This window comes from Hemitrygon akajei, chromosome 9 (genome assembly GCF_048418815.1).
Source record: "Hemitrygon akajei chromosome 9, sHemAka1.3, whole genome shotgun sequence".
NCBI lineage: Eukaryota > Metazoa > Chordata > Chondrichthyes > Myliobatiformes > Dasyatidae > Hemitrygon > Hemitrygon akajei.
In genome coordinates, this window is record NC_133132.1 from 25,058,748 (window position 1) to 25,076,901 (window position 18,154).

General features: G+C 45.8%; 1 protein-coding gene across 1 annotated transcript in view; it reads left to right on the forward strand.

The window, feature by feature from the left end:
* slc5a1 (solute carrier family 5 member 1) overlaps positions 1 to 18,154 on the forward strand; it is a 126,786-nt gene that overhangs the window by 64,322 nt on the left and 44,310 nt on the right. Inside the window, exons 6-7 of the mRNA XM_073055661.1 lie at positions 7,641 to 7,746; positions 16,208 to 16,288. Coding sequence (XP_072911762.1) covers positions 7,641 to 7,746; positions 16,208 to 16,288 — 187 coding nt within the window. The remainder of the gene's footprint in view (positions 1 to 7,640; positions 7,747 to 16,207; positions 16,289 to 18,154) is intronic.

An 18,154-nucleotide genomic window follows, 5' to 3' on the forward strand; every position in this document is an offset into this window, starting at 1 on the left:
GCCCACTTCTGCATCCTATCAATGTCTCTCTGCAATCTTCGACAATCCTCTACACTATCTACAACCTTTGTGTCGTCTGCAAACTTGCCAACCCACCCTTCTACCCCCACATCCAGGTCATTAATAAAAATCACAAAAAGTAGAGGTCCCAGAACAGATCCTTGTGAGACACCACTAGTCACAACCCTCCAATCTGAATGTACTCCCTCCACCACGACCCTCTGCCTTCTGCAGGCAGGTCAATTCTGAATCCACCTGGCCAAACTTCCCTGGGTCACATGCCTTCTGACTTTCTGAATAAGCCTATCGTGTGGAACCTTGTCAAATGCCTTACTAAAATCCATGTAGGTCACATCCACTGCACTACCCTCATCTATATGCCTGGTCACCTCCTCAAAGAACTCTATCAGGTTTGTTAAGCACGATCTGACCTTCACAAAGCCATGCTGACTGTCCCTGATCAGACCATGATTCTCTAAATGCCGATAGATCTTATCTCTAAGAATCTTTTCCAACAGCTTTCCCACCACAGACGTAAGGCTCACTGGTCTATAATTATCTGGACTATCCCTACTACCTTTTTTGAACAAGGGGACAACATTCGCCTCCCTCCAATCCTCCGGTACCATTCCCGTGGACAATGAGGACATAAAGATCCTAGCCAGAGGTTCAGCAATCTCTTCCCTCATCTCGTGGAGCAGCCTGGGGAATATTCCTTCAGGCCCTGGGGACTTAGCCATCCTAATGTATTTTAACAACTCCAGCACCTCCTCTCCCTTAATATCAACATGCTCCAGAACATCAACCTCACTCATATTGTCCTCACCGTCATCAAGTTCCCTCTCAGTGGTGAATACCGAAGAGAAGTATTCATTGAGGACCTCGCTCACTTCCACAGCCTCCAGGCACATCTTCCCACTTTTATCTCTAATCGGACCTACCTTCACTCCTGTCATCCTTTTGTTCTTCACATAATTGAAAAATGCCTTGGGGTTTTCCTTTACCCTACTCACCAAGGCCTTCTCATGCCCACTTCTTGCTCTTCTCAGCCCCTTCTTAAGCTCCTTTCTTGCTACCTTATATTCCTCAATAGACCCATCTGATCCTTGCTTCATAAACCTCATGTATACTGCCTTCTTCCATCTGACTAGATTTTCCACCTCACTTGTCACTCATGGTTCCTTCACCCTACCATTCTTTATCTTCCTCACCAGGACAAATTTATCCCTAACATCCTGCAAGAGATCCTTAAACATTGACCACATGTCCATAGTACATTTCCCTGCAAAAACATCATCCCAATTCACACCTGCAAGTTCTAGCCTTATAGCCTCATAATTTGCCCTTCCCCAATTAATAGTTTTCCTGTCCTCTCTGATTCTATCCTTTCCCATGATAATGCTAAAGGTCAGGGAGTGGTGATCACTGTCCCCCAGATGCTCACCCACTGACAGATCTGACTCTTTTACTCAATGTCCAGCCAATAAGGGTAAGTATGTCATATGCCTACTCTGCCACTCTACCTGCCCCAAGATCCCTCTCTACATCACTGCTGTTCAGAATCTTAACCAGTTAACTGTCTACTTTTTCCATGCATTTGACCTACCTCACATTTGTCTGGATTAAATTGCACCTGCCAATTCTCCACCCATATCTGTAACTGGTCTTTATCCTGCTGTAGTTTTGATAGCCCTCCAGAGTGTGCACAACTCCACCAAGTCAGAGTCGCAGGAAATTTATTATCAAAGTATGTGTATGTCACCATAAACTACCCTGATATTTGTTTTCTCACAGATTTTTAAAGGAAGATAAAGAAATACAATAGATTTTATGAAGAACTATACATAAATTAAGACTTACAGACAACTAAAGCCCAAACAAAGAAAAATGTGCTAACTAAATAAAGAAATAATACTGAGAACATGAGATCTTGACAGTGAGTCTGTAGGTTGTGGAATCAGTTCAGTGTTGAGGTGAGTAAAGTTATCCACGGTGGTTTGGGAGCCTGACGGTTGAAGGGTAATAATTGTTCCTTAACCTGGTGGTGTGGGACCTAAGCATCCTGTATCTCCTTCCTGATGACAGCAGCAGGAAATGAGCATGGTCAGGATGGTGTGGGGCCTTGATGATGGTGATGCACCATCAATAACTCTCGGAGACTGGAAGTGAACAATAGGCTTTTATTAACAGCAAAAGGGAGCACGACATCTCAGAGACTGAGGGAGGAGCAGTGCCCCAATCACCTTTATACAGGGGTCTGTGGGAGGAGCCACAGGAGCAGTCAGCAGAGGAGCGTGTCCAGACAGGTATACATAGTTTACCGCAGATGGATGTTGCTTTCCAGTGACAGTGCTCCTCGTAAATGTGCTCAATAGTGGAGAGAAGTTTGCCTGTGATGGACTGGGCCATATCCGCTTCTTTCTGTGGACTTTTCTGTTCCTGGGCATTGATGTTTCCATACCAGGCTCATGATGCAACCACTTAGAATACTCTCCACTATGCATCTATAGAAGTTTGTCCACCCCTCTCTTCTTTCTTAAAACCTACTTTAATGGTCAAACCTTTGATCAGTTGCCCTAATATCTCCTTGCATGACTTGGTGTTCTATCAAGAGCCACAAGTGTTTCATTGTTTTAGCTGCACTTCATAAGTTGAAGTTACAGAAAAGGGAATCAAATCTTGCTTAATGGAACTCCCTACTTTCTTGCTGAAAGACACTTACGTGCAGTTCTGGTCATCACACTTATAGGAAGAACGTGATCACAGTGGGGAAGCTGCAGAAGATATTCTTCAGGAGCACAGAACAAGACACTGGAGGAAGTCAGTCAATCAGGCAGTATTGGTGTAGGGAAATGGTTATTCAATATTTGGGGTTGAGACTTTATCAAGACTGCCCATAGTTCACTAGTTCTGGAGAAGAGTCTTGGACATTGACTCTATCTCTATCTGTCTGTCTGTCTCTCTCTCTCACACACACCCTTTCTCCTCTCTCTCTCTCTCTCTCTCTCCCTCTCTCTCTCTCTCTCTCTCTCTATGCCCACGCCCCTCTCCCCTCCTTCCACAGTTGCAGCTTGACCCTCTGAGTTCCTCCAGCAATTTGTTTTCTTTTTTGGTCTGGGTTCCTGTGCCTCCACATTCACTGGGACATTGCCTGGGATGCAGGAGAAACTGGATATTGGCTGGGTTTGTTTTCCTTGGAGCAAAGGGGACTGAGGGGCATCTGACACGACATGCACAAAACAACGCAAAAGGATACTGCAAGCCAAATGTGTATAAAATTAGATGATCTAGACTTAGGGGAAATTGAGGAAAAATTTAATCATGCAGAGGTTGGTTGCAATCTGGAACACACTGCCTGATATTCAAGAAGTCTTCAGATGACCACTTGAAATGCCAAGGCAAGAAGGTAGTGGACCAAGTTTTGGTGAATGGGATTGGTATAGTTGGGGGCATGATGGAGAAGGACCTGGTGCTGCACTGTCTAGCTCTATGATTTATATAGCATGTGAGGCTTGGAAGATTGCTCTGCACACATTGTCTCAAATTGTCAATCTGTGTGCATGTTACGCAAACATAGACCAAACACCTGGTACCTGTTTCAATTAAACCAAACAACTGGCACAGACTGAAAGTTGGTTGGTCTAATTGAACACAGAACATTACAGCACAGTACAGGCCCTTTGGCCCACGATGTTGTGCTGACCTTATAGCCTACTCTAAGATCAATTCCCCTCCCTCCTACATAGCCCTCAGTTTTTCTATTATCCATTCAGGAGTTTCTTAAATGCCCCTAACTAGCAGGGTGTTCCCCACACCCAACACTGTGTGTAAAAAACTTACTTCTGACATTCCCCGCACATCCCCAAGGCTTTCATTAAATTGCCCTCTGCCTCCTTTGCTCCAGAGAAAACTAACTGGCCTATCCAATCTCTCCCATAACAAAAGTCGGCTAATAAAACACAAAACACTACAGCACAGTACAGGCCTTTGACCCACGATGCTATGCCAACCCTTTAACCTACTCTAAAACCAACCTAGCCCTTCCCTCCTACATAGCCCTCCATTTTTCTATCATCCATGTGCCTAGGTAAGAGTTTCAAAATGATTTTACATATTTTCACTGCCTTCTTTCCAGCTGACACACAGCATCAGAGGACGCAATAGTTTCAGACAGGGTGGTTCCTCAAACCTCAGAGATCAGTGCCAGGTATGATATCACACAGTGAGACATGTGTGTGTCTCAGAGATAATGGCTGAAGACCTCGTACATCTCAATGTTAGAGAAGTCAATGTTCATGCCATCAGGTCGGAGGCTACCCAGCCGGTATATAAGGTGTTGTTCCTCCAACCTGAGTTTGGATTCATTTTGACAATAGATGACGCCATGGATAGACATATCAGAATGGGAATGGGACATAGAATTAAAATGGACATGGACACACACACAAGCCCCCACCGGTCTCACTACAAAACACTGTGAGTTAAAATTTACCGACCCTTCGTTCGGTCTCCGATCTCCCACCCTGTCTCGTGGGGGTTCTGATGCTCACTAGCGTTTCTCCTGGTGCGTCTGAGGGGTGTTACCCCAGACCTCACTTTTATCCCCACTCACGGGGTCTCAGGTGTCAATCAGGTTGGGATGATGTAACCCATCAAACCAGCCCACTCTGGTTGCCCCCTGAGGGGTTTCAATGAATAGAACAGTACCAAGTAAACAATCCTTCTCCAAAAGACAATAGCAGTAATCAATGGTTCCGCTCCTCTTTTGTTAGCTGTGCCTCTCTCTCATTAACTTTCATGAGCTGTTATCAATAACAACTGCCCTGGCAGATTTCCTTTGTCTCTCTTACTTCCTTGATAACAGCATCGGAATAGTAGCGATTTGCAATTCTCCAAAAGGGGGGGGCATGGGCGACTCTGCACCCTTCTGCCCATCAGAGTTGTTCATCCTTCGTAACACTCTGACTCTCTCTCCACAGATGCTGCTTGACCTGCTGAGTATTTCTAATAACAGCACACACAAAATGCTGGAGGAACACAGCAGGCCAGACAGCATCTATAGCGAGAAGTGCTGTCGACGTTTCGGGCTGAGACCCTTCGTCAGGACTAACCGAAAGGAAAGATACTAAGAGATTTGAAAGTAGTGGGGGGAGGGGGAAATGCGAAATGATAGGAGAAGACCGGAGGGGGTGGGATGAAGCTAAGAGCTGGAAAGGTGATTGGCGAAAGTGATACAGAGCTGGAGAAGGGAAAAGATCATGGGACGGGAGGACTCAGGAGAAAGAAAGGAGGGGATTGAGCACCAGAGGGAGATGGAGAACAGGCAAACAACTAAATATGTCAGGGATGGGGTGAGAAGGGGAGGAGGGGCATTAACGGAAGTTAGAGAAGTCAATGTTCATGCCATCAGGTTGGAGGCTACCCAGCCAGTATATAAGGTGTTGTTCCTCCAGCCTGAGTTTGGATTCATTTTGACAATAGAGGAGGCCATGGATAGACATATCAGAATGGGAATGGGACGTGGAATTAAAATGTGTGGCCACTGGGAGATCCTGCTTTTTCTGGCGGACCGAGCATAGGTGTTCAGCGAAACAGTCTCCCAGTCTGCGTCGGGTCTCACCAATATATAAAAGGCCACACCAGGAGCACCTGACACAGTATACCACACCAGCCAACTCACAGGTGAAGTGTCGCCTCACCTGGAAGGACTGTCTTGGGCCCTGAATAGTGGTGAGGGAGGAAGTGTAAGGGCAGGTGTAGCACTTGTTCCGTTTACAAGGATAAGTGCCAGGAGGGAGATCGGTAGGAAGGGATGGGGGGGACGAGTGGACAAGGGAGTCGCGTAGGGAGCGATCCCTGTGAAAAGCAGAAAGAGGGGGGGAGGGAAAAATGTGTTTGGTAGTGGGATCCCGTTGGAGGTGGCGGAAGTTACAGAGAATAATACGTTGGACCTGGAGGCTGGTGGGGTGGTAGGTAAGGACAAGGGGAACCCTATCCCGAGTGGGGTGGCGGGTGGATGGGGTGAGGGCAGATGTGCGGGAAATGGGAGAGATGCGTTTGAGAGCAGAGTTGATGGTGGAAGAAGGGAAGCCCCTTTGTTTAAAAAAGGAAGACATCTCCCTCATCCTGAAATGAAAAGCCTCATCCGGAGAGCAGATGCGGCGGAGACGGAGGAATTGTGAGAAGGGGATAGCCTTTTTGCAAGAGACAGGGTGAGAAGAGGAATAGTCCGGGTAGCTGTGAGAGTCTGTAGGCTTATAGTAGATATCAGTAGATAGGCTGTCTCCAGAGATGGAGACAGAAAGATCACGAAAGGGGAGGGAGGTGTCAGAAATGGACCAGGTAAATTTGAGGGCAGGGTGAAAGTTGGAGGCAAAGTTAATGAAGTCAACGAGCTCAGCATGCGTGCAGGAGGCAGCGCCAATGCAGTCGTTGATGTAGCGAAGGAAAAGAGGGGGATGGATACCCATATAGACTTGGAACATGGACTGTTCCACAAAGCCAACAAAAAGGCAGCCATACGGGTGCCCATGGCTACACCCTTGGTTTGGAGGAAGTGGGAGGAGCCAAAGGAAAAATTATTAAGAGTAAGAACTAATTCCGCTAGACGGAGGAGAGTAGTGGTAGAGGGGAATTGGTTAGGTCTGGAATCCAAAAAACAGCGAAGAGCTTCGAGACCATCTCGGTGGGGGATGGAGGTATATAGGGACTGGACGTCCAAGGTGAAAATAAGATGGTGGGGGCCAGGGAACTTAAAATCATTGAAAAAATTCAAAGCATGAGAAATGTCACGAACATAGGTGGGAAGAGATTGAACAAGGGGGGATAAGACAGTGTCAAGGTATGCAGAAATGAGTTCAGTGGGGCAGGAGCAAACTGAGACAATATGTCTACCTTCAAGGTATGCAGAAATGAGTTCAGTGGGGCAGGAGCAATCAAGGTATGCATTTTGTGTGTGTTGTTTGAATTTCCAGCATCTGCAGATTTCCTCGTGTTTGCTTGAGTATTTCTAGTTTTTTTAATTTCGTATTTCCTGCATCTGCAGTTACTTTACTACTCATTACATATTGCAATGAAGAGGGAGGCCATTCAGCCTGTCAGGTCAAAGCTAACTCCCAGCATAGCAATCCCATTAGACTCATCAACAGCCCTTGCTCTCCCTTTTTCATTTGCATCATACTACTGTCCACTATCTGTCCAAGCTGGCTCCAGATGGCCTTTAGAGACATTTCACAGAAGATCTAAAGACCATTTTACAAGTGATGCCACCATGCACCAAATGCAATAAGCATATACAACAGTTCATCTCTGTACAACAGGAGAACACACATCATAGTACAATAGTCTTTTTATTATTTCATACATTATTACTGCACAGTGTTGCACGTTGATATATTATTATTCTGTGCTTTATTATTATATTTAATATAATAGCTATATGTGTTTTTAAAGTTGCTGCTGTAACAGAATAATTTCCCACTCGGGATCAATAAAGCACTTTTATTATTATTATTACTCAGTGCCCTGAAGCCATTACCTTACCCCTGCTGGACTGAGCTGATGCAGGAAACCTGTCAAGGACAACAATATCACAGTCAGCACTGTTTATTACTGAATCCAGTTTCCATTACCTCTTTCAGGCTGACATGTTTTCAGGAGCCATTTTCATCCGTGAAGCCCTGGGGCTAAACCTGTATGTTGCCGTGGTGATACTGCTTGCCATCACTGCTGTCTATACTGTGACAGGTAAGCTCAACCCTGAGCCTGAGGGAAAGGGCAAGCATCTCCCAGACATCCCAAGAAAACATTGTCACGCAGGAAGCCCTCAAGTACATGGTGCCCTGACCCTGGTTCCCTGCATCCTCACCCACCATCCAGTGCCAAGCCTGACAATGCACCGGTCACCTTCTCCAAACCCAGGAACTGTTTGAATGTGATTAGGATTTGTGTCTCCCCTGCTCTCTCTGGCAGCGAGTCCCACACCTCAACCACCTTCTGGCTTCTTAAATGCCTCCAGCACCACCCCTGGCAGCCGATTCTGGACTCCCACCACTCTGCCACTCTGTGTGTGTGTCTCTCTCTGGCAGGGCTCCGTGCATCGTGAGGTAGCCCTTTTGAAACAGCACCACCTATAACCCTGGTATTAATCAGTGGCCGGTGACTAACTTGTTTCAGAAGCCAACAGTGCAGCTGATGTCTGGAGAATTTGGGATATGTTCTCGATATCTGAATCCCTACCTGAACTACACCCCCTGCAAAAGCTCACTCAGTTTTCCCAGCCTGTGGTCACGCCACTGACTTGAAAACTTGTGATTTTGAAATATTTTATTTTATCTTATTCAGAGATACCGCATGGAAGAGGACTTCCCAGCCTTCGAGCCTTGCCACCCAGCAACCCACTCATTTAACTTTAGCCTAATCACGAGACAATTTACAATGACCAATGAACCTACTAACCGGTACATCTTTGAACTGTGAGAGGAAACCAGAGCACCTGGAGGAAACCCACATGCACATGGGAAGGAACATGCAAACCTTCTAACAGAGGATGCCAAAATTGAACTCAGAACTCCGACACCCTGAGCTGTAATAGTGTTGCACCAACCACCATGGTACCCTTCTTGCATTTCCTGTCATTCATTTCCCGAGTGGTATCAAGCCATCTCTCATTGGAGTTTTACTGATGACCTTTGAGAATTTGTCCCGCCCATCTGAAAAGCCGCACTCTGAGTTCTGCAGACAGGGTGGTCAGTCTTTGAAGCAGAACTCCCTCAAGTTATCACTTGTCTTGAGCCCACTGGGCTCCCATGGGGAATCAGAATGGGAGCAGCATCAGATAAGCTGGCACTTTTAATCTACTCACCCTTCAAAAACACCAGGGATCGGAACCAACCAGGTTTATTAACATGCTATATGTTGTGAAATGTGTTGTTTTGTGGCAGCAGTACATAAACTGTATTATAAATTAATAGTATATACTGTAAATATTGTAATATTGTAACATAATACTGTACCATGGATTTGTACCTTGGGAAGTTTCCAGGGTGCAAACCTGAGCAAAGATTTTTTTTATGGAAGACCAGCAGTTGCCCAAGCTGCAAGTCTCACCTCTCCACACCACCAATGTTGTCCAAGGGAAGGGCATTAGTTTACAGTATATATACTGAATTTAAAGCAAAAGAAAATGAGGTAGTATTCATGGGTTTATTATCCATTCAGAAACCTGATGGCAGAGGGGAAGAAGCTGCTCATTGAGTGTGTGTCTCCTCCTTGATGGTAGCAATGAGAAGAGGGCATGTTCTAGGTGGAAGGTGTAGCGGTGTGCTACACGCAGCGCTAAAATAACGACACGGAGTCGGTAAACTGCAATTAAAGATGATTTTATTCGAACTTCACAGCCTTGCTTTAAAGCCTCCCTCATCCTGCCCTCCCCAGGCGCGGATGCTCTAAGGGACACGTACTCACAAACCCCCGCAGGCTTTTTCCCTTTGTTGCGGACCTGGCCTTTGTGCCTGCGTGCTGGCTATTTGTGAGCCAGTTCGAGTGCGCTAGGAAGTGGGTCACCACAAAGGCATCTTTTATGAGTTATTTTTTAGGACATTGCCTGTAGAAGATGTCCATGATGGTGGGGAAGCTGGTGCCCTTGATGGACCTGGCTGAGTTTACAACACTCTGCAGCTTTTTCCGATCCTGTACAGTGCCACCTCCCCCCCCCCACCCCCGCTACCTCCATACCAGACGGTGATGCAACCAGTCAGAATGCTCTCCACGGTACACCTGAGACATTTGCTAGCTTTTGGTGACATACCAAATTGCCTCTACCACCTACACCCATATTCCTTGGTTCACTTAATCTCCTGAAAGCTATCCTTTTCTCTTTTAAATAAGTTCACTGAGCCTTTTGCATTGGGGAATATTTCACATTATTCCTTCTCTATGCAGGAATTTCCCGTCATCTCTGCGGTAAATGTCCATCCTGTGATCCCGACGCAGTGATCACTAGCTTTAGATTCTTCACCTGGGGAAATATCAGCAACCACTGAGCCCTCTACAATGTTTCTAAGTCACATTACTTGCCTGTCTGCACTACACTCCCTCTGTAGCTGAACACTATATTCTGCATTCTGCTTTTTTTTTACTGCCTTAATGGAATTAACTCTAGGTAGGGTCATAAAGAAAGCTTTTGACCTTCATAAATGAATATACTGAGTACAGGAGTTTGCATGTTATCTTGAGGCACTCGTAAGGCCTAACTTGGAGTATTGTATGCAGTTCAGGTCACCTACCTACAGGAAAGATATCAATAAGATTGAAAGACTGCAAAGAAAACTTACAAGGGTGTTGCTGGGACTTGAGGACCTGAGTTATAGGGAAAGGTTGAATAGGTTAGGACTTTATTCTCTTGCCTATAGGAGAATGAGGAGAGATTTGATAGAGGTCGGCTTTTTCCTACATTATGTGATCCTAGAACTAGAAGTCATGAGTTAAGGGTGAAAGGTATAATGTTTAACAGGAATATTAGAGAACTTTGTCACTCAAAGAAGGGTGACAGCATGGAACAAGCTGCCAGTACAAGAGCTGGACGCGGGTTTGAAGAGAAATTTGGATAAGTACATGGATGAGAGAGGAATGGAGGGCCATAGTCCAGGTGCAGGCCAATAGGGCAAAGCAGAAGAACAGTTCAGCACGGATTAGATGAATCAAAGTGCCTGTTTCTAAGCCACAGTGCTCTATACTTTGAATGATCTGTCTGCATGATGTGCAAAACAAAAGCTTTTCACAGTATCTGTTACATGCAACAATGATAAACCAATGCTAACTCAGCTTTAAAGAACACACACAAAATGCCAGAGTAACTCAGCAGCTCGGGCAGCATCTATCAACATTTTGGGCTGAGAGTCTTTATCAGGTCCTGTTGTTCCAGATTTCCAGCCCCTGCAGTCTCTGTTATGTCTCTGACCCTTCCCACTCCAGAGGATGCGGGACAGTAGCTGACATTTCATTCTGGTGTATAGTGAGTGGCTGATAATGTGCCATGCCTGACTAAGGCAATTCTGTACAACACAGTGAACAGCTCTCAGCTGCATTTGCATGCACACTCGTGGGATAATTATGTTCACAGATTGTACTGTGTGTGAATAGAGGCTGCAGCCTGCAGTCTACCATCACTGCATGACTTGTGTGTATTAGGCTGAGATTATGAGGCAGTGGGAAAATGATCCTTCTTGTGCTTCTTCATCTCATCACTCAGGATTCAGTGTCACACAACCCTGCCAAGTTGATCTGGCCTGCCTCTTCATTAACCAGGTCCAACACTTGCCTTTACTGCATCTTGCTACTCCTTACACAAGTCAGTGTGTTTGTGAGGGTGTGGCCAGATTTAGTCGGGGTGCGTTTCGGGTTAGTTGGTGTGTGTGCCCCATTGGACATTAGGATTAGGCTTAAAGTAGGGTTGTGAGGCTGGGAGAGATGGGGCTGTGGAGTTTAGTGTGTGAGCTCTGTGGGGCTCTGGCGGATAGAGTTGGTGAACCACTTTCATCTGGCCCATGCCTTTCATTAACCTGGTCCAACAACACTTGGCTTAGTTCACTGGGTGTGCACTGGGACACGTCATCAGAATGTAACCTGGGCTCATCAGGCCTTTAGTCACAAGACACCCTCGCTCAGGCGACCCAGCCAGGGTCAATCAGGCCCATGGACCAAGATAATGAGAGGCATGTAATTCTGAGGGTATCCTGTATTTTAGACCTCATTACTTGGCTTTATTTTGACCATTTGGCGAGCAGAATGTTTCGAGGCCTAATGAAGTTTAATCTCAAAGTAATAGACCTATAGCATAGAACCATAGAACATTACAGCACTGAGACAGGCCTTTTGGCGCTTCTTGGCTGTGCCGAACCATGTTTTCTGCCTAGTCCCACTGACCTGCACCTGGACCATATCCCTCCATACACCTGTCCAAGTTTTTCTTAAATGTTAAAAGTGAGCCCACATTTACCACTTCATCTGGCAGCTCATTGCACACTCCCACCACTCTCTGTGTGAAGAAGTCCCCCCCCCCACCAATGTTCCCTTTAAACTTTTCCCCCTTCAGCCTTAGCCCATGTCCTCTGGTTTTTTTCTCCCATAACTGAGACTTTAGGAAAGGCAGTTTGCAGGTGGGTAGTGGGCAGGAAAATCATTGCAGGCACTGACCACCTGCAAACTGCCTTTTCTAAAAACTATTCTAGTTAGCTAACCACCCCCCTCCCACACCCCTCTCTATTACCTCAGTCACTGCACTGCTCTGCAGACACTTTGTATAAGGCTGTTTGCATTGCAAATACATGCTGGTATTTATGCACAGAATTTGTGTACACTTTTATTCCACATCTGTCCTTTAACCACTAACTTTATTTTTATATAGTTCTTTGTTCTTTATAAGCGTTGAATGTTACACACACAAAATGCTGGAGAACTCGACTATTTACTCTTTTCCATATATGCTGCCTGGCCTGCTGAGTTCCTCCAGCACTGGATTTCCAGCATCTGCAGAACCTCGTGTTCTGTGCATGTGGGTGTGTGTGTTAGTGTGAGGGAGCCTGTCAGAGGGATTTGTATGTGACCAGCGCATGTATGCAACATGATCATGCTCTCCAGCTCTCGATGATTAAATTACAAAGGACACTCTGCACGTATTCCATGTGATAGGGGAGCTCTGATGTGTCCTCTGAGGAATGTGCTGACTGACCTTGGATTCTTGTTTTAACTGATAATGGGGTTATTCAGTTACTAAGGGAATGCAGAGGATATTGTAAGATCAGAGGCAGTATTGAGATCACTGCCGCAAGCTATCACCAGCAGAGAAGCTGTGTCATGATATTGGGTTCCAGAGAATTAGTCATTGCCCCACCCACACTTCCCAGTTACTGCAAGGTAGTGCAGAGAGGGACACAGTCCACAACATTTCCAAACAAAACCCTCCCCAGCCACCAATGTGTAATCTAATATCAAAGACAACAGATTGCTTTTATAGAACATCTTTAATGTGGTGGCATATTCTAGCTCACGTTTGGGAGCATGGTTCCAAGCAGAGGGAACAAGAGCATCAATCAAATGCACTTCAAGTCAAGAAAACACAAAAAGCTGGAGGAACTCTTCCTAATCCCCTGTGTTGGTTATAAAAACTGTACTGGATACAAAGGGAAAACCCCAGATCATCCTTTGGCCTCAGAGGGTTCTCTCATCTCATGAATGAAAGGGTTAACATAGGAGGAGTGTTTAATGGCTCTGAGCCTGAACTGACTGGAGTTTAGAAGAATGAGGTGGGGGGGGGGGGGGGATCTCATAGAAACCCATTGAATATGGAAAGGCCTAGATAGAATGGACATGGATATTTCTCACAGTGGGGTGGTCTAGGATCAGAGGGCAGAGCTTCACAATGCAAGGTTTTTGCTTAAGGTCAGAGATGAGGAGGAATTTCTTTAGCCAAAGATTTGTGAATCTGTATAATTTATTGCCACTGATGGCTGAAGAGGCCACGCCATTGGATATATTTAAATCAGAAGTTGATAGGTTCTTGATTAGTAAGGGCATCAAAAATTACAGGGAGAAGGCTGGGCAGGGGTGACAGGGAACATAAATCAGCCATGACTGAATGGTGGAGCAGACTTGATGGGCTGAATGGCCTAATTTGGCTCTGATGTCTTATGGTACATACATTATGGTCACGGTACATGTGATATACATGTACCTTGACTGCTTTGTGCATGCAGGTCAGGGTTCCTCACACATTCTTGTCCTCAGGACCATTTCATGCCTCCGCTGCTGATCCCCACCACAGCTGCCTACTGCTGCATTAGAGAGGTCCCCCAAAGTTCTCATGTGTTCATTTAATTGGACAGTCTGGAGTTAGTGACCAGGTCTGCATTTATTGCCCATCCCTAATTGATGGCTGTTTTACTGAGTAGGTGGGATGTGTGGACAGAATCCATGGGTTAGGGCTGAGCTCTGCTGTGTCCACAGCTCTCTGTATTTCCTTGTGGTCTCTGGCAGAGCAGTTGCTGCACCAGACTGTGGTGCATCTGGATAAGATACTTCGTGGAGTGCACTTGTAAAAGTTGGTACGCGTCAATGAGGACCATGCTGAATTTGCTTAGCCTCCTGAGGAAGGAGGAACACTGGTAAACTTTCTTGCCTATAGTGTCTATGTGGTTGGAGTAGGACAAGCTATTGGTGATGTTTACGCTAGGAAGATTAAGCTCTCAGCCCCACTGAGGCTGGCCAGGATGTGTACTCTGCCCCATCCCATGAAGTCAATGATCGGTTCTCCCAAGATGATGCTGGAACCCAAATGCACTCAGCAGATCTACTTGAAGCATCTCATAATCACTCTGCTCTTCTCCATCGGCATTCTGTGACTTTTAGAGTCAAACCAAAAACTCTGATAGTGCTTTGAATGTGAACACCAGCATTTGCCTTTTCTAAAGATGACCCCCCCCCCTCAAGATGTGGGAAGTGGTCCATGTTTATCACGGTATTGTTGTGAAATAAATGCTGGAGGAACTCAGCAGGCCAGGCAGCATCTATGGAGAGGAATAAACAGTCAGCGTTTCAGGCTGGCTGTCCTGCTGAGTTCCTCCACTGTTTTGTGTGTGTTACTGTACTGAATCTCTTGTGTTTGTGATTATGAAACTTTCTTTAGGGCCGTGTGGCGCAGTGAGGACAGGGTTGGCCACCAACTCAAGCAGCTAAAGAGAGATGACAACAGTAGCTCTCATTGACTGTTTACTGTTCAATGTTTACTTTTCAAGTTATGGCCCTTAATCTGTGCGCAGACATAGCGGTTAGCACAAGCTGATTACAGCACAGAGTGTTTGGAGTTTGGCATTCAACTCTACTGTGTCTGTGCATTCTCCTGGTGACCATTTGGGTTTCCTCCCTCAGTCGGTTAGTAGGTTACCTGGTTATTGTAAATTGTGCTGTGTTTAGGCTAGGGCTAAATAGGTGGGCTACTGGGTGGTGACTCGTTGGGCCAGAAGGGTCTGTTCCACACTGTATCTCTAAATAAAATTTTAATAATCTCCCATCAAAGTGCAAAACCAAACAATAACATTTTGCATCTATATAACCGCATTTATTTAACCTTTGTATCACAGCAAAGCAAGCCAGGGGATTTTAGAACAAACGACAGAATCTGCAGTTGCTGGAATTCCAAGCAACACACACAAAATGCTGGAGGAACTCAGCAAGCCTAGCAGCATCTCTGGAAAAGAGGACAGTTGGCGTTTCGGGCCGAGACCCTTCGGCCTTTTCCATAGATGCTGCCTGATCTGCTGAGTTCCTCCAGCATTTTGTGTGTGTTGCAGGGGATTTTAGAAGCATTTTCTGACAGTGTGTCAGGCAGACCCAGCAGCTGGAGTGGCTGCTTGGTGGAAGGGAGGGTTTCCTCAGGTCCTCTACAGAAGGGAGGACAGGAGGGGAGTTCTTGAGCTCAGCACCTCAGCGAAGGCTGAACGTCGGTTGGGGCTGAGGAGGATCATGAGGGGCTGTAAGGTTGCATGACTGCAGGGATTTGAAAGAATGAGGATTCTACAGACAGCATTGCCAGGTTCTGCTGCAGTCATTGATGACGGCCATGAGAGCGAATAGCTGCGGATCACAGGGAGATATGGCCAGTCCTGTGAGCCCTCTTCACACGCTGCCATGGAGTCACACAGCATGGAAGGAGGCCCTTTGGCCCAAATCAAAAGTGGTAACAAGTCCCTCCATATCCCACTATCTTCATATCATGTCTTTTTACCATTGTAATGGTAGCACCTCCTCTGCCACTGAGGGATTTCACAACACAGACTCTCACTGCCATATGATCACCCTTCAGAGAGTCATCACAGGACCTGTGGTCTGAGACATCCCAGTGTCAGAATCGGCCACCAGTGAGTCTCCTCCTCCGCTGGGATCAGGGCTGACTGACACTGACCCCTCTGAAATGTCTTCACCACTGTCCGAGAAACTGCCCTTCATCCCTTACCCCCTGTTTGCAGATTGCATCCCCCATTCACTCCCCACGCCCCATGATTCCTCATCCCACCTTCTCCAGGGTCTCTTGAGTAAGCTGTCCCCTGACTGCCTGCATAAATCAGGGCCTGTTTCTTCAGAAATGCCTTGTCTGTATTCCCTGCCTCTGTTACTGTGTGATTAACAGGCAGCTCCTTTGTATTCTCGGCAGGTGGATTGACAGCCGTGATCTACACCGACACATTACAGACCATCATCATGGTGGTGGGCTCCTTCATTCTAATGGGATTCGGTGAGTTCCACAGTCATTGCTGCTGCCCTGGTGACCTCCCCGGTTGCTATGCTCTACACCTAACTGCACTCTGTCCTGGACACACATAATGTCAGAAAAAGGGATCAACAGCCCTGGCACATTAGCTATAAAAGGCAGGCACCTAAGCCCTGGGAATTTACTCAGATATTTAAGAGTTGGTCATGGTTGGGCAGGATGGAGCAGGGGTGTGTCAGGATTGGTGGATCTGGAGGCAATATTGTCCAGAAAGTTCATTAGAAATCAAGAATGAGGCACGCCTCTTGTGGTTACAGCAATTCTATTAAATGTTCATTAAAAAAATCATATTGTAGCACTGTCAGCAAATAACACATAGTAAACTCCAACTGTAACAAACTCATTCCAATAAGTAACACAGCAACTGGCAGTGAAGTCTAACTATAACCAACTCCCTCTAACAAGTAATACAGTAACAGGTAATAACCTCCAAATGAACCACTCTCTCTAACAAGTAACACAGTAACGGGTAATAAACTTAGTCTGTGACCAACTCACTCTCACAATAAACACAGCAACAAGTAGTGTATGGTAACTGACTAACTCACTCTAACAAGTAACACAGCAACAGGCAGTGAATTCTAAGTGTAGCCAACTCACTCTAACAAGTAACTCAACTACGGGTAATGAACTCCAACTGTAAACAATGAACACAGCAACAGATAACGTACTATAACTGTGGATCAACTGATTCTAATTTTAACTGTCACACTCTAACAATGAACCTGCCTTGTGGACTTACTTTACACTGAATCTTTTCAAACTGGACAGATAAGGGAATCTGCTCTGACTAGAACAGCCTGTGAGACAAGATCTGTCTGTCTTATTTCACACTGCCATGGCTCAATCTCACAGACAAAGAAACGATTGAGTTACAGAACCAGCTATTCTACAAGTAGCTGAAAATCAATGGAACATTTACAGACAAATAGCTAATTACACATTCCTATAAGCACCATATTTCAAGAATGTGACCCCTGATTCTACATTCCTCAGCCAGGCCCAGGGGATATATCAGTGTAAGGACCTGGATGCTTTGCTCTGTTGACTCCATCTCTTTCCCTAACCGGTGGAGCAATCACGCCCAGATTAATATGTGCCAGTTGCTTTAAAGTCTTGGGTCTTGCCTACAACTCCAACTGGCAGTGGAAGGCAAGTAGAAAGAAGGAATGGAGGCTGATATTACCAACAGAAGGGAAGTCACAGAGCGTTCTTAGGGAAGGAACAGAGTCCATAAATCAATAAGATAATTAGGCCTGTTGATTTTCTTTACAACACCATTCTCCTGACTTCTCCCTGTAACCCTTAACCCCTTTCTCAAACAAGAACTTATCAATCCCTGCCTCAAATATACCCAATGACCTGGCCTACACAGCCCTAAGTGGCTCCACAGAATCCACAGAATCACCACCCTCTAGCTGAAGTAATTTCTCCTCAAATCAGTTTTAAAGGGGCATTCCTGTATTCCAAAACTGTCCCCTCAGATCCTAGACTCTCCTACTAATAGAAACATCCCCTCAACATCCACTGTATCCAGGACTTTCAGTATTTGGGAGGTTTCAGTGAGATTCCTAACTCCTTCCCCTCATCCTTCTGAATTCCAACAAGTACAGACCTAGAGACATCAAACATTTCTCGTTCCTGGGATCATTTTGGTGAACCTCCCCCTCCAGGAAAAGTACATCTCAGTGGGATTTAGAAAGGGTTCTGAGAGGATTGATGTGCATGAAGGAATCTTCTAACTGCTCCTGATCTGCCTTGACTGAGATGGGACTGTTACAACCTTCCAGCTCTGGTCTGAGTCAAAATCTATTAGCTTCCCCTGCTTTG